General features: G+C 35.3%; 1 protein-coding gene and 2 pseudogenes across 1 annotated transcript; 1 reads left to right on the top strand and 2 right to left on the bottom strand.

Moving 5' to 3' along the window:
* The first annotated feature begins 7,935 nt into the window (after window positions 1-7,935).
* On the top strand, window positions 7,936-9,423 carry LOC102661812 (probable aspartic proteinase GIP2; annotated as a pseudogene).
* A 1,245-nt stretch (window positions 9,424-10,668) lies between these two features.
* On the bottom strand, window positions 10,669-12,318 carry LOC100806719 (aspartyl protease domain-containing protein). Its single transcript, NM_001253051.2, has one exon. It carries the CDS (start codon window positions 12,235-12,237, stop codon window positions 10,993-10,995), a length of 1,245 nt encoding a protein of 414 aa, NP_001239980.1. The 5' UTR covers window positions 12,238-12,318; the 3' UTR covers window positions 10,669-10,992.
* A 2,165-nt stretch (window positions 12,319-14,483) lies between these two features.
* LOC100784087 (probable aspartic proteinase GIP2) lies at window positions 14,484-16,231 on the bottom strand (annotated as a pseudogene).
* Between the last annotated feature and the right edge of the window lie 1,051 nt (window positions 16,232-17,282).

The following is a 17,282-nucleotide window of genomic DNA, read 5'->3' as shown; positions in this document are numbered from 1 at the left end:
TCATAGGTCTAGAACACCCTATCACTAAATTTTTTCATGTAAAGATAGGGCAGAATAATTATCGAGTCTGACTTTAATAAGTTGTTTATGAGATTTCAGCCAATTAACAGTAAGATATACTGTACTCTTACAGTTATGATAGAAGTTTTTAATGGGGAAACAAACATGGCATAATAAAAATAAGTAGAAGAATAACTCAAATAAAAAATAGAAAATTAAACTAAAACCTACGAGGTAAAATAAGATTGTCTCATAAAAAATATTGGTAGTTTCATATAAAAATAAACTATGATAAACTTATAAGAATGAAATACCGTAATATGTTTTAAAATTTAAAAGTATTTTTCCTTAAGAAAACACAAACGGTTTTAGCGGGCTCTTAATTAAGACGAAAGTCAAGTTTGTTAATAAAAACATTTTTTTTGTATGCTTAAATAAGACTCATTGATCACGGCACGTTTGAATGTGGTTCAACCATCATTATATAGTTCTAGCATATACGGGTGAGAATTTGTGAACTTTCAGACAGCCCCTGCTTCAAATCTAAAGTTTAATTAAGACGAACAGTTTATAATTAAACTTTGTCTTCGAAAAAATGATTTTAAAGAGGAAATAATTACATCATATTATAAAATTCGTGTTTTTAGTTAAATAATTAAATAATTAATCATATTGTGAATTGGTAAGCAGGATTTGGTAAATTGGTTTGTTTTGTACTCCAAATGAAGTAGCCATCTGATTTCGTAACTTGGGGATTCAACTTCATTACTTAATTTCATTTTTGACTCAGCATAGAAAGGAACTCCAGCTCTTTCTTTTTGTACTCTAATGATCCACAAATATGCTCATTTATTGGAAGCTTGGGATTGAGATGACAACGATATCAAATTGATGAAAAAGCTTGTTGGTTTAACTGAGATATCTATATTGTGAGTCGATTATATGCTTGGCTTGTTTAATTCGTACAACCAGATTAATATAATACAACGGTAAAGAACTAGACAAAGTTGGTTCAAGATGAGTGAAATATAATACAACCAGATTAATAGTTAAACTGATTTCTTTTTTAAACAGCATATATGAATGTCTGTTGTTGAACTTAAAGATATCATATCTTGATCACAAACTCATATTACTTTATTGATGTCTTTATCACTTTAATCAACTTTTTAAAAATTTAAGATATATGCAAAGTTGAACTTCGCGTATACTTGGCCTTGTGTGTGATTATGAAAGAAATATGATTGGAGGAAAAAAGTGGTTGTTCTGTATAAAGAAAACTTCAAGATTGACTAATGACAGCAAAGAGTCACTCGTACGTAGCATCATTGTTTGATTTGCTTCTTCGGCCATTTAAATAAATTAAATCCATCATTCAGAAATACATGTTTCACTAATTCTCTTCACTCCTTGCGCTTGAAACGATGGATGAGTATGACATTTAATTATCTTCTTCAGTTGTCTGTGTATAGTCTTGAAAGTGTTCATATTGTTCTGTAGAGTTTTTTTTTTTTTAGTTTTTTTTAATGATGCTCTTTGTGTAGGATTTATGCATGAATATGGACCCCCAGTAAGGATGAGAAGCCTACCTAAAGAGGTCTCAAAGAAGAGGCATAAAAGATGAAGGGAATAAAAAACTAGACAGGAAGACCTAACTTCGATCATAGGTTTCGGATTCTTTGAATTTTGAAGGGTCCATGTCATATCAAATTATAGAATTATTAGATTTTTCTCTCCAAAGGATTGTGGAGTGGAATGGAGGTATGATTAGTAGCTGTTCATTTATCGGAAATCTTGCAAGATCAAGATTCACTATGTGTTGCTATCACGGAATCTTTATCCGCGAACAGTCTAACATTTTTCTTCAATTTAATCACAAGATTCACTATATCACGATATGAAAGATAAAATCACAAGTCTTAATGTTGAAGGATTTAAGCATTTGTTTAGGGAGACATTTAGTAGCAGAAATACAAGTTTTAAAACTAACTTTATATTTGAAGCAAGACATCATTACTTGGTAAGTATAATATCATTGATTTGAGGTTATGATCCAACATGCACTGAAGTTACCCCCAAAAAATATTTTTTTAATTAATTAGCTAAAAAAACAGAATTCCCAATCAGTTGTAAAGTAAAAAAATTATACTTGAGAAAGGACGCTTGGGGTATCAAAATTATGGATAAAAAATGTGATCAAGAAATAAGACTCTAAAAGTGATTAGTCAAATTTTATTTTATGAAAATTAATTATCACATAGACAATAAATACTTTCTACTTATAACATAATAAAAAAATAGGAAAAAGTGTTTTAGTAAACAACACTCAAATAAAAAATGATCTGAAATGTATGAGAGGCTCCGTGATGTTATTGTCTCCTGGAAATCCAGCCAAAACTTATAAAAAAAATGGGACGTAGTAGTTTCGAGGCAATCAATTTCAGCTTCAGTTCAATGAATTCATATTTTCATCCTACCCAACAAATTGATCATTAAAGATGCTAAGAAATAAAGAGTTCATTTAAAATTGTATAATATAATATTTCCATATGATACCTAAACACAATTCGAATAAAAATCAGTGATATTATGAGTTCATTAAACAATTTGGGTTTCGGACTCGAATGCTAGGTGATAGTCGGTCATAAAGTCCAGTTCTCTCTTCAACCAATACCCATGTTCATTGTAGATGAACCCTCTTGACCAAAACAAAATCAATAGATCGACCTTGCCCATGTTCATTGTAATATATGATAATCTATATTATACAAATTACTGAGTAAAATTTGAATTCTAATTTGAAAATAACATCAAGAGATACATAGAAACTACATCTAAGTATTTTCTTTTATTGGTCAACAACACGATTGGTTTGTGTAGTTTGGAATTTTCGTTTTGCTGGCTTGTACCAGTGTATGGCTTTTGCTAGTGTTGGGCTAGTGTTTGTATCCTCTGGGCCGGTTTTTTTATCGACAAATCTAAACATTGAAATACACGAGGGCGAGTATTGTTCTCTAATGATAATTAGCATTTCCTTTTGTAATATAACTGATTTAATTTTGTACTTTTTTTTTACAATGAGAATAGTGTGAACCTAAGACCTAGTACAAATTATTTAAAAAATTATAATGAAGCACTTGTGGTAATTTTGGAACATGAAATATTCTCATAATGGGGGGCTAGTTAAGGTTTTGACGTGTGGCTCCATATGTTGATGCCACCGCCACACAAGAAGTCACCAATTTGGCATTTCCTCTGAAGCTGATTTTCAGATGTCGGAGGGGTCAGAGAAGAAGCATGTCACAGTCGCACGAAGCACTGATTCTCATCCAAAAGATGGTGAAAGTGCCTCCACCAAAAGCACTCTTGTTGTTCAACACCGCAACCTATCAAGGCCTTCACCACACTCCCCACTCCATCTCCTTCATCTTAAACCTTCTCCTTTCCTCTGACATGCTACTCCAAGCTCAATCTCTCATCCTACGCCTAATCTCTGGTCGAATCCCCTCATCTATGATCTCACCCTCCTCTTTAATGCTTCAACTAATACAACCCCCATTTCACCTCTTGTTCAACCTACAACACTCCTCTCTATGAAGCAATTTTCAATGCTTATGTTCATTCCCTCACTTTTCTACACCACATGATTCACTGGGGTCATGTTCCTAGATCAAACACTGATAGGGATAGTACTGCAGGAAGCAAAGGATCTACAAGAAGCAAGAAGTATAAGGCCAAAACGGAAGGCAACAACCTCAGCCCAATATGGTTAGCTGTGACCCATGCATTCATGCATCAGTACATAGAAAGCGCAAACCAGCAAACCTTAGGCTAGCACCGTATCTTCTCGAAGATGTGTAGTGTAATAACAGAATATTTGCTGTCAGGATATTGTGATTTGTATTTATCTTTTCTGTTAGTGCTTGTCGGGCCCTTGTCCCCTTCGTAGCTATATAATCCGTTGTAATGGCACTTGCTGGGGATATGAATGAAAATAGCAAAGCTTCCTTTCTCCCTTTTCCTCTAGAGGCACTGGCACCCTCGAAACCAGCTTATCTTCTCCTTCTACCTCTTTATTTCTGGAGGTGCTGACCCTCGAAGTCAGTAAACAAGCGCTGCATGTAACAAACACCTTCAATAATCTTTTGTCCTTACTCATTAGGTCAAATTGTTTCGATATAGCTTGGTGGGTATTTAATGAATTCAAGCGTAAAGTTGTTATGGATGCCTACAGTTTTGGGATTATGATCAAGGGTCGTTGTGAAGCTGGTGACTTGATGAAAGGGTTTCGGCTTTTGGCCATGTTGGAAGAGTTTGGTTTCTCTCTGAATGTTGTTATATACACTACGTTGATTTATGGGTGTTGCAAGAGTGGAGATGTTAGGCTGGCAAAGAAGTTGTTTTGCACGATGGATAGGTTGGGTTTGGTTGCCAACCACCATAGTTGTGGTGTGTTAATGAACGGCTTTTTCAAGCAAGGCCTTCAAAGGGAAGGGTTTTAAATGTATGAGAATATGAAGCCAAGTGGAATTGTGCCTAATGCTTATGCTTACAATTGTGTGATTAGTGAATATTGTAACGCTAGGATGGTGGATAAAGCTTTAAACGTGTTTGCTGAAATGCGTGAGAAAGGTATTGCATATGGGGTTATAACATATAATAGGTGGGCTGTGTCGAGGGAAGAAGTTTGGGGAAGCAGTCAAGATAGTTCATCAAGTCAACAAAGTTGGCCTTAGTCCTAACATAGTTACATACAACATACTGATCAATGGGTTCTGTGATGTTGGAAAAATAGACACTGCTGTTAGATTATTCAATCAATTGAAGTCAAATGGACTATCGCCTACGTTAGTGACCTATAATACTTTGATTGCAGGATATTCTAAGGTTGAGAATTTAGCAGGAGCTCTTGACTTGGTCAAGGAAATGGAAGAGAGATGCATCCCTCCTTCCAAAGTGACATACAATTCTAATTGATGCCTTTGCAAGACTAAATTATACGAAAAAAACTTGCGAGATGCATTCTTTAATGGAGAAGTCTGGTTTGGTTTCGGATGTTTGCACAGTGTCCTAATTCATGGGTTATGTATGAATGGTAACATGAAAGAAGCGTCAAAACTCTTAAAATCATTGGGTGAGCTGCACCTCGAACCAAACAGTGTCATATATAATACCATGATTCACGGTTACTGCAAAGAAGGAAGCTCTTATAGGGCTCTTAGGCTATTCAATGAAATGGTTCACAGTCGAATGGTTCCAAATGTGGCCAGTTTTTGTTCAACCATAGGACTTCTTTGCAGAGATGAAAAGTGGCAGGAAGCTGAACTTCTCTTAGGACAGTTTTTGTCTCTCAGTTTAATCTATATCCTAAATGCATAATAATCGATGCATTATGGATACAAAGGAATGCTTGATTTGTATGGACAGTTTGCTCTGTGTGCATATTGATATTTCTTTCTCTATAACACACCCTATCAAAGTGGATGATGCCCAATGGATAAGCACAAATAGCCTGAAGAAATATATAGGTTGTGCTCTATTGTAGAGGTTCAGAAAAAGAAAAAAAAAAAACACCATACCTCACTTAGAATTGATGCTGGCTTGGATCTGGATCGTCATGGCCACTCCCCGAAAGCCAATTCTTTGACTTTGCCGTGGCCTAATGGCCCAAGCCCAACAATTAATAAGGTGAAGTTGTCTACTCTCTTCTAATTTTATGGCATGTTAGCCTTAAGCCAATGCGATTATGCGAGGGACCATGCACTTTTGATGAAACACAGGTGGGTAGGTTGAGTTGTTACCAAAGAAAAGGCTGAACTGGTTGAGTAATAAATATACCACTTCGGGAATTCTAATTTCTTATCGGGACCTTTACCACGCATAGCAGAGGGGGCCATGATCCAACTAATACCACTTCTAGCATTTTTATTTTTTTTTGGAAAGCCTCAAATCATGATTTGGAGACAATAGTTTTGTTAGTTAAGAAGTTAGATATATATGGTTAACCAATAAGATTTATAAATAGGAACATGTATTATTTATTATGTCATTTTTTTTTATCATGTTTTCTTGATACTTATTCTCTCTACTTGGCCTATGCCTTAAAATTTTGAGGTTGCAAAACAGGAAACCAAATGTTTTCGTGTGGGGCCTGTATCAGTAAATGATATTAAGTGATTGTATCCGTATCCGTACCCGTACCCGTACCAACTTGTAGTTGCATATGCAGATCTTGATGGATGATATGAATATATCATAAATGGCAATTAGGCTCGAGTGTGATGGAATTTTGTTGCTGTTTTTTTATTTCGATTTCAATTCATAATAAGGTGTACGCAATGTATTGATATTTCTTTCCCCAAAAGGGATTTGTATTTATCAAGTAGCTACATGAGTTGATTTTGAATGAACAAGCTGATCTTCGTGGATACTTTTCAGAGTCTTTTCAGAGTCGCAAAGTTGGCAGGCAAACAAACGAATGATGTATATGGACTGGATGACGGATATTGCTTCTGTTTGACTCAAATTTTTATCCAATACCAGTGGAGTCCACTCTTCATTATCCTTATGTTAGAGTGATAATTGCTAAATAATTGTACTTTCATAATAGAAAATGAAGAGAAATTGTCTTTAAAATAATTATTTAGCAGTTATTCGTACTTAAATGTTAAAGAATTAATGTTTCGTTGAATTGTGGATGCAGATATGGAAACTGGAGGTGTTAAAGCGCGCACAACAGAAAACATAACCCGCTAGGCCCACCACACGCGCTAAGCGTGCGATCCAACAGAAAGAGCACGCTAAGCGAGTAAAGTCCGCTAAGCGCGTGATCCAACAGAAGCAGCACGCGCTAAGCGAGAAGAGCTCACTAAGCGCACAATCTGAACGTGCTAAGCGAGGGTAGTCGTGCTGAGCAAGACTACGAAGACTCGAAACCCACTCAGCAGCTATAAATAGAAAGTCAGTCCAAGGAGAACGACACACCGAGTGTTAGAGCACTCTCATTACTATCTAAAGTCTGAGAACTCTTCCTCTCTTCTCTCTTTTTGTATCCATTCTTTCTTTTCCCCCTCTCATTGTAAAGTCATCATGGCCATGAGTAGCTAATCTCCTAGTTAGGGTCTGACAAGCCTAAAAAGTCAAGCGATGTATGGTGTACTTCAGATTTATCAATGCAAAAGGATTTTTTCCAGGTTTTTTCTATTCTATTATCCTTTCTGTTTCTATCTTGCATTTTCATCTTTACATTCTTTTAAGGGTTAAATGCTCGGGAGAGGATAACCACTAATTAAGATTTAAAAAGAATATGCATGTATCAGTTTTAAGGGTTAGATGCTCGGAAGAGGGTAACCACTAATAGAACAAAAAGAAAAGATTTCATAAAAAAAATCATTGCTAGACATAGAATGACACTTTTTATGCCCACGCATTTTCTGCAAACATCTAGAACTTAATCCTCATGCATTTTATTTATTGAATCTTTTCAAAGACATTTGGGTGATAGGTAAATAAAATAGACTTGTCGTCGTGAGCTATCAGGGGCAAATACATATATAGATGTGGGTAGAATAAATCTAATCGCATTGATAAAGAAAATCATCAACTCATACATCCTAGACAAACAAGGCATGCTAGGTCCTAACATTTTCATCCTATTGATTTCCTCCTTAATTATTATGTCTTAAATCTTTGCTTTTTACTCTCTATTCACTATTATTACTTCCTATTCTTTCTTCTACTATTTTCTTTTCCCTTATAAATTGAAAATCATCTAAGATAAATACAACATAAAATTCCTATGGAAATCGAAACTCGGACTTTCGAGATTTTATTACTTGAACATTTGGTACACTTGACAAATGTCTAACATAGATAACATAGAGCAGTCTCTTTCATGAAAGAAAATAGAGGCCACACAAATGAGGCAATCCATTTTTGACTCGGTGTGGTCAAAGAGTCATAGATATGGTCATTAAGATTAATATGCTACATCTTGCAAATAAAAATGAAACTCCACACACTGAACTGCATGCATATATAGAGCAATCCTCTAGCTTATGCTTCCAATGGCTTCATCTTCTTTTTCTGCCACCATCCACTTCATCCTCCTCTCAATAACCTTTTTCTCAGTTTTCTTTTTACCATTACCAAATAAGTCAACTTCCAAAACAAAACCCTTTATCTTGCCCATTAGGAAAGACCCAGGAACTAACATATTCTACACCACAATTAGCATTGGAAACTCCTTAACACAACACGGATCTAGTCATTGATCTTGGAGGAGAAAACCTCTGGCATGAATGCAGTACCAGACGCTACAATTCATCGTCCAAACGTAAGGTCGATTGTGAGTCATAAGAAATGCCCCAAAGGCGCTGCATGCAGTGGCACTGGTTGCATTGGCCCTTATAAATCAGGCTGCGCAACCAACGACTGTGATATCACAGTAACCAACCCATTGGCTCAATTCAGTTCCAGCTATCCAATGGTCGAGGATGCCATATTCTTGTCTCATACATTCATCCTTGGCTTTCTTGTTGGCTGCGTTGACTTGGTGGATGATGTCATCTCTGGCCATGCTTTACAAGGTTTACCCAAAACCACTAAAGGGATCATAGCTCAAAACTTGCATTGCCCTCACAGCTAGTTTTGGCAAATAAGCTTCTTCCCGTGTTTTCTCTCTGCTTCTCTTCTTCAAATAACTTGAAAATATTTGGTAACATCTTCATTGGAGTTGGTGGTGGTGGTGGCAATCCTCAAGTTGAATCCAAGTTTCTCCAAACCACCCCACTTGTTGTCAACCCCGTTGCCACCGGTGCAGTGTCTATATACGGCACTCCTTCTATCGAATACTTCATTGATGTCAAAGCAGTTAAGATTGATGACCATGTTGTCAACTTAAACCCTTCTCTGTTGTCCATTGACAAGAAGAGGAATGGGAGTACCAAAATTAGTACCGCGACTCCGTGGACTGAATTACATAGTTCACTCTACAAACCCTTTGTTCAAGAGTTTGTCAATAAGGCTGCAAGAAGAAGAATAAAGAGAGTGACATCAGTGTCACCCTTTGATGCATGCTTTGATATAAGCACCATTGGGAATTCTGTCACTGGCCTAGCTGTGCCAATTATTGATCTAGTGCTACCTGGGGGAGTGCGGTGGCTATTTATGGAGCCAATTCAATGGTGAGATGACAACTAAAAATGTGGCGTGTCTTGCATTTGTTGATGGAGGGATGAAGCCAAAAATGTCTTTTGTTGAAGCCTCTATTGTTATTGGGGGGAATCAATTGGAGGACAATCTTTTGGTCATTGATGTGGCTTCCTCAAAGTTAAGCTTCAGCTCCTCGCTTTTGCTCCGCAACGCAATATGTTCCCATGTTTGAGTCTTTTATTAGACCCTGAAATATTTTTGTATGAATTACCATTGTTGAATGATAATGATAAAGGCTCGTGTAGTGTGACTTGAAAATTTAATTATACTTATAATTTGTACCCCAATTCATGATTTTTTTGCCATAGTATTTTGCAGGAGTGAGTAAAATAAACATATTGAACCGAACTGAATCAGTCCATATGAAACACAGGATAGGGAATTTCTTTGTGCACCCAACTTTTTTCTTGTACACCCAATACTTTTTTATTTTTTTTCAAAATTATCCCTACTAATAAATGGATTCGTAATCTATAAGAATAAGCTTACGGATTCGGTAACTAATTACGAATCTATAAGTTTATGGATTATGAATCTGTAAGCTTACTCTTATGGATTACGAATCCGTGGGTCTCTTATAGATTACGAGTAGAAATAATTTTGGAAAAAAACGAAAAAGTGTTGGATGTAAAAAAAAATCTGGATGCACGAGAAATTCCCCAGTACGTATCTAATAAAACTGTTTGTGTGATAATCTTTTCAGGCCCATCACTCTTTCGTTGTTTTTTGTTTTTGTTTGGTTAAAAAGCATCACCCTCTAGTTCTAAACAACTTTAAAGATGGAAGACTGGGCCATACCATTAAAAACCCAATATCTCTGGTTGCAAAGCAATGCAAGCGTGTCCAAAATAAAAAAACAATAAAAAATCTTTTCATTTCATTTGTTTCTTTCTTTCTACCTTTTCTTTATCAACAAAAAATAACATCTGTCATGTAGAAATTAATAGACTATTATCTTGTACTTCTTAATAATTTCTCCTACCAAATACATGATCAATACTTTTAACTGATAAAGTGTCTACAAGCTTTTGTAATAAAAATAAAAAACCAATTTATGTGAATCATAATACTCTTTTTCATTCCTTTCCCTTTCTTAATTTCATTTTACTTTTATTTATCAAGCTAAATATAATATTTATCACATGCGAAAATAGTAAGAATCATAATAATTTCAAACCACCTAAAATTTTTTCCCACTTTAAGCACCAATGTAAGAACACCTAATAATTTCTCACGTTGCATCATCATTCATGTATTTGTTTTTCAGCCGGTGAAGTAACTTCAAGCTTTTGTAATAAAAAGAAAGGAAAAAAAAAAGAGAATTTATGTGAACCATATCATTTTCTTTTTGACGTACATAATGGATGATATCCTTTCACTACTGTCCAAATCCCACTATCAGATGCTCTTTTTATCGAACGGGAGAGAAAACGAATCTAACGACGATATTTTTTTCGATTTAGCAATTTAGCCAAAATAAAATATAGGGATAAGTATTTCATTCCAATGTCAAAAATACAGTGGCGCAAAAGTGCCATCAAATCATAAGATCATAATATCTCATCACGATATTTTAAATATACAACCAATAGTGCAGGAAAAAGAAAAAAAAAAACTACCCAAAATCAAGTTGTTACAAAATTGAGAAGCTTCAGAAACATAATTAAACAAGAAAACTTAGTAATTGAGATCTGAGAAGCTTCAAAAACATAAAATCAAGCAAGAAAACTTAGTACTTAGTACTAGAAAGCCCATCCTCAAAGCGGTGGGTTAAAATATTCAAATCGAGTCTGCAGTTATGGAACTGGCATATTTAAAATCGGAACACTTGGTATTTTTGGCGACAAGGGAGGAACTAAATCCCACCATGGAAGTGGCTAAATCAAACTGCACTATGACATCCTCCAATTGATACCCTCCAATCACAATGGAGTTTCTGGGGTTCACACCTCCATCCAAGAACCCCAAGCACAGTACTTCATCGCTCACTCTCACCATGGAGTTTCTTCCATGTATGGTCCACTTCACCATCTCACTCTGCAGCACCAACTCAATAACCGGCATACTGGGCCCCACTTGCGAGCCCCTGGAACTGAAACAAAGCTCAAAGGGTGCCACCGAGGCCACTCTGGTGATGTTCATAGCCACAGCAGCATCTTCAAAAGATGTCTTGAAAGAGTTATAGATGGAACTCTGCATGGTGGTGTAGGGCACAATTGTGCTCAAAAGAGTTAAAACCCCTCCACCACCCTCATGCTCGTTGGACAGCCTCTTACCGTTGATTTTGACGGAGTTAACGTTGATGAAGTATTCCTGCGTGGGGAAGCTGGTGACAAGGGGTGTGAAGGTGAGAGATTTAAGAACCTCGGACTCGTAGGTTGCCACGTTGCCCAAGAGGACAACGCCTTTGGAGGAGGAAAGGCAGAGAGTGAGTTTTCGGTGCGTGCTGAAGTTGTCGAAAACCTGAGAAGGAAGCGAGCTGCGGGACCTACCGAGACCAACCATGCCTCTGGCACCCTTGGCGAGGCCGTGTAAGAGGGTGGTCGGGGAACACGTGAAACGGCTCTGGTGTTCCACAAGTTGTCCTTTTTCTTTGGCTGATTGAAGGGCCATGAGGTCTTCCACGAGTTCTCCTTCGGCGGCGATGGTTCCGGTGATGCTGTTTTCGGGGAACACTTGGCATGGTTGGTACTGGTCGACTTCGTCGACGGGGCTGGAGAGAAAGGAGTTGGTGGATTTGTGGGTTTTGGCAGTGAAGCATTGAAGGGAACGGTGAGGGGTGGTGAGGGAAGAAGATGAAGGTGTGTTGCGTGATGCACAGTGAAGCCAGAGAAAAGGACCTCCTAAATCAAGCACCAGTGGGGTGGGAACCAAAGGGGTGCCATATGAAAGTGTTGTTATGTATTGGAGAGTTGAAGCGTCTTTGGTGACTGGGATTAGGAAAGATGCAGGGGCTTGAGCGTGGGAGAGAGTGCCGAAGAGGAAGAAGAAGAAGGTGATGATGAGAGGAATGGAATAAGCCATGGGAGAAGAGAAGAGAAGAGAAGAGAGAGGAATAATTGTTATGCAAAGGAGGGAAGACTCAATAAGCTTTGCTTGGCTTCAGCATTTTTGTGGCCGGTGTCCTTATCTTCTATCTTCCTTCGTCTGTGTGGGCGTGGACACGTCGCCTTTCTTTTTGTGGCGGGCCACTCCAGTGTCACTAAAGTTATTATTTTTTTTTGTTCTCCCATTATTGCTGCTGCATGCACTCCCTAGAAAATTAACGGCCTGCTCCTACTTTTTAAAATACTTACATTACACTTTTATGCCTGTCTTGTTACAACAAGATATGGATTTTTTCTTTTCTTTTGAAAGATCAAAATATGGAATTTACTCAATGATAAAAAATGTCATCATGTAATTGTTCTAATGCGTGTTTGCTCTGTCTCTGTGGGTATATATATAAAAAAAAAACATGCGTCAATTTTATATTTTAAAATCAGACTAACTTTGAATTAGTAAATACTACTACAATATTAATCTTTTTCAAGCAAAAAATCACTTTTTCGTTAAACAAATTGTTTTTAGAAAATGTGTAGATAAGTTTTTCTTTAAAGAAAATCAGACTTTTAGAGTATTTTGAAGATACATTTATTAGTTTGTAAAATTTAAAAACTATTTTTAACATACCGGAATCCTCAATATTTGATGTATTGATAGAACGGCCGGTTAGAATAAATTCACAGCAGTATAAATTAAAAGTATTCATACGTCATTCAAAAATTTATATGCAACTTACTGTTGGGTATTTCCGTATTTGGCTTCCTTCTTATGTTCAAAAAGAGTTTAAAATACAATTTTATTATGTGTTTCACTTGACTAAATGGAAGATATATCGTATTATGGAATCAAGAAATAAATTAATTAGAAGATTGAACAACAATTTTTTGGGGGGAAAAAAGAGAGGAAAAGTTATTCTTGTAGATTTATGATACAGCCAATTATCAATTACTTTATATAAAGGAAGTTACCTAACAAGGTATTAACACTTTTCATGTATTTTAACAATTAATTTTATTGAACATAATCATATCATGAGTGTGATTAATAGGGTAAAATATGCTTTCTTTTTTATACGGGTATGCACGTGTGCCACTCAGTTGGTGTTGGTACACCGTTTTCCGGATGGAATATGATCCACCCCTTACATCTAATCTTCTCTAGTTACAGGCAGCCGCGTCCCAAATCATTCCCTTTAGCTAGGGAAGGACCAAGGTAATATTCTTCTCTTCCACTAAATTAATTCCTTATCGTTAAAGCCCATTTGCAATCTTTTATTTAATACTTTGTATCCCTCATGTGTGTTTTTTTTAATGTTTTTTATGCAGCAGAAATAAAAATAAAGGATAGAAACAGAAAATATAATTCAGTGCCTCAGGAACAAGACTCCTAGGGCATCTGCTAACAACTTTGCTTTTGCTTTTGCTTTGAGACTAGCTGGACAGTTCTACGTTACGTGCATATATAAAATATATGTTTCATTGTCGCAATAGATTAAGGGTGATAAGAATTTAGATTGACGGGCATCAATGATTAGTGTCTATATTTATTAATAAAAATTATTTGATTTGAGATTTTTCATTTTTATTGATAATTAAAAATATCACCTTCAAATTTAAATGTACATTTTTAATATTTTATTTTTATTGCTTCCAATTATTATATAAAATTTAAAATGAAGTACAAATAATTTAATAATTTTCTAATCATTAGTAATAGATATATATTACTTTTTTATAAATATTTTATGTATGCATTCAAAAAGTAATATATATCTATTACTAATGATTAGAAAAAAAAGTATGACCACGGTAATTTCCCTAAACCCAAACCAGAATGGGCCGTTGACCCATGTAATTTCCCTGCCTCTACAGTCATACTAGGCTCCTTGGTCCTTGTGCATTAAACTTTGGCTTCCATTGTAAATATAAAAATTCCGTGGATTTAATTATTTAACGTTCTCTGTATTTTCTTATTGATGATGGAGAGAAAAGATAACAAATAATGACAATTGCAAACTAAGTTCACTTAACACTAAATGGCATACCTGTATCCATGGATCACAGTGACCACACTAACTAAGCAATACAAAACCATAGCTCACAGCTAAAAACTGTTAAATGGTGAAGTACTTTAGCTTATGCAGTAGGTTGGTTAGCTAAGGTGACAACTAACCTCCCTCACAAGGTTCATATTGAGAAAAATTAAGAGCTATTTTAATTTCTTAGTAACTTTATGTAAGGGTAAACAATGATTAATATAAAAGTGGGATGGGAAGAAACTAAAATGCTTACTGACTACTGTTTATAATGAAATACACAACAAATTTAATAAGTTTGGTTTATCCCAACAGACTGAGTTTGAGTGAAATGAGGGCGTATTCCATACGATTACAATGGCAAATAAAATTTATTCATCGGTCATCACCAAATGAATCAAACTTTGCTGAATGATAGTAAAGTGAAAAAGCCAAACAACTCTGAAGTGGGAACAACTAGCATTGTGGAGTAAAAGGGAGGAGCTAAAACCAAGTTTTGAGGAAACTAGATCAAACTCCAAAAGATTGTCCTCCATCTGATACCCACCAATGACAATCGAAGTTGCAATGGAACTTCATGGCTCCAAAACCTCCATCCACAAATGCAAGGCATAGCACATTTTTAGCAACCTTGACCATCGAATTGGCCCCATAGATTCTCCATTGAAATCCCCCCTTGAGAACCAGATCAATCGTTGACACATTCGGTCCTGTAACGGTCTTGCCGATGGTTCTCGAATCGAAGCACGCCCGAAATGGTGCCACCGATTCACTCTCTTTATTTTTCTAACCGCTGCTTTCTTTACTAAATCGTTCACAAGAGGCTGCTATATTAAAGTGTGCAACTTGGTGTAAGGAACTACGGTACTAAGTTTGCTGCCCCCATTTCCCTGTTTGTCAATAGAAAGCAGGCAGGTGTTAAGGTTGACAATTTTGCCGTCAACCTTGATTGACTTGTCGTCAATAAAGTACTCACTGGAAGGATCATCATCAAAGATTGTTATACTTTGAAGTTGAAGGTAAACAAAGTGTGAGTTGTGTTGGTAAGGAAATAGCAGTCCTTGCAAGGCCCAAGACCCCTTTCTTGACCTTGGCGAGGTCTTGCAGAAAGCCATCAACCCCAACACATGCAGAAATGAAGCGTGGCACGTGTAAAGTGGACGGAGGACAAGATAGATGTCTTCATCCACGTCTCCACTTACGAAGAACGCGCCCAAGGGGTTGAATGGATCGACACCACACGTGTTGTTTGTGCATCCTGTTTTAAGAGTGTGGTTGGTGCAGGTAATGCAAGCAGTGCCCTTGGCTTGCTTGCATGCATTTGTTAGTCCCACATCGGAAAGGGTGGTGCGTTGAGGAGTTGGAGTGGTTGCTGCACTCGAACCATAGGAAGCGTTCTCTGATGTCGATGACTAGATCCAGTGTGAGTGGAGGGGTACCCATGTCGATGGAAGTTGAGTACTGAAGGGTTGCAGGGTCTTTCTCGATGGGGAGGATGAAGAAGACAACAGTGAAAAGAGGAAGAAATGGATTATTAGGGCAACTGGACAAGTTGCCATTGTGAAAGATGTAGTATATATGTAGCATTACTCATTCTTCTCACTTCTGACTTATATAGAAGATGGATGCAGAGTAGATCTAATCTTGATTACTGGAAATGTGACCATATAATATAAATTACTCAAAAGCGATGATGCGCGTAATCTCTGAGTCCAGTCCCCACGCTTTTCAAATAAGGCAACTCATGGCCAAAAGAAAAAGCCATTTGTATACTCCGTCACAGATTCACAGGTACTGAGAGTGTGTAGTGTGTTCCTTTTTTTTTTTAATTCCACAATACTTTTTTCATCTTTTTTTTTTTCTGTCTCTATTATCATCACATTCTCAAATTTTTCACATAAATAATACAAAAAATTATTATTTATCCAAATGATATAAATCAACTATTATTTACATTCATAATACAAATTACTATGGTATATAAGTAAGAAATTGATTCTCCGCAAACCGATTTATCATCTCTCTTTTATTTTCTTTTTCCAATTTTAAGTTGTAAAATATTATTTTTTAAATTTAGTGTCAACCAAGCTGATGATAACTACATGTTTATCCAAAGGATGCTTGATATTAAAGTAATACCATGCACAAAAAGTTTAACATTGGTCAAACCAACGTAAAATACTTCTATTAGATTATAAGAAAAAAAAATTGTTTATTTTATTAAAAAAAATACTTTTGAAAAACATAAGTACTTTTTCATTCATATATTTTGTTATTAAAAAAGGCATTTTAAAAAAAACGTAGGTCAGGAGTTTTTTTTCATTTTTTTATTTTGTTTTTCTAAAATAATTTTTTATTTTATTTTTTTGTTGCAACTATTTTTAAAAAAATTGAGTGTTTTTTTTTAATTTTTTTAGTTTACTAATTTATATATATATATATATATATATATATATATATATATATATATATATACATATATATTAATTTAAAAGAATATAATTTATCTTCACTTATGTAAAAATTGAATATAAAATACATGTTTAAATTGATTAATAGATCAAGTTAAATTTTTAAATAGATTAAATCAAAGCTGAAAATAAAATCTATAACCCATTATAGACCAAACTCAATCATTACATTATTTTACTTACTTATTAACATATTTTCTTTTACATGTTTGTTTTGTTATTATATCATAAATCTTATAAAAGTTATATTTTTTATAATTATTTTTTTCTTTCTCCCTAGATGGTTGATAATAACATTGTAAATGTTCATCAAATATTTTTTCTTATGAAATGATATCATTTATGACATTTATACATATCAAATGTTTTGAATTACTCAGAAGAGAGTAGCATTACACTAAATTTTAAAAGTCACTTTTTAAATTAGAAAAAAAAATTAAGTTAATGATAAAATTAATTTCATTTGATTTTCAAAATTTAATTTAATAAAAACATTTAGCTTATTAAAAATAAGTGAA

The sequence above is a fragment of the Glycine max genome, chromosome 7, assembly GCF_000004515.6.
Source record: "Glycine max cultivar Williams 82 chromosome 7, Glycine_max_v4.0, whole genome shotgun sequence".
Classification (NCBI taxonomy): Eukaryota; Viridiplantae; Streptophyta; class Magnoliopsida; order Fabales; family Fabaceae; genus Glycine; species Glycine max.
Note: the sequence above shows the minus strand (reverse complement) of the source record. Positions and strands in the feature narration are given on the sequence as shown.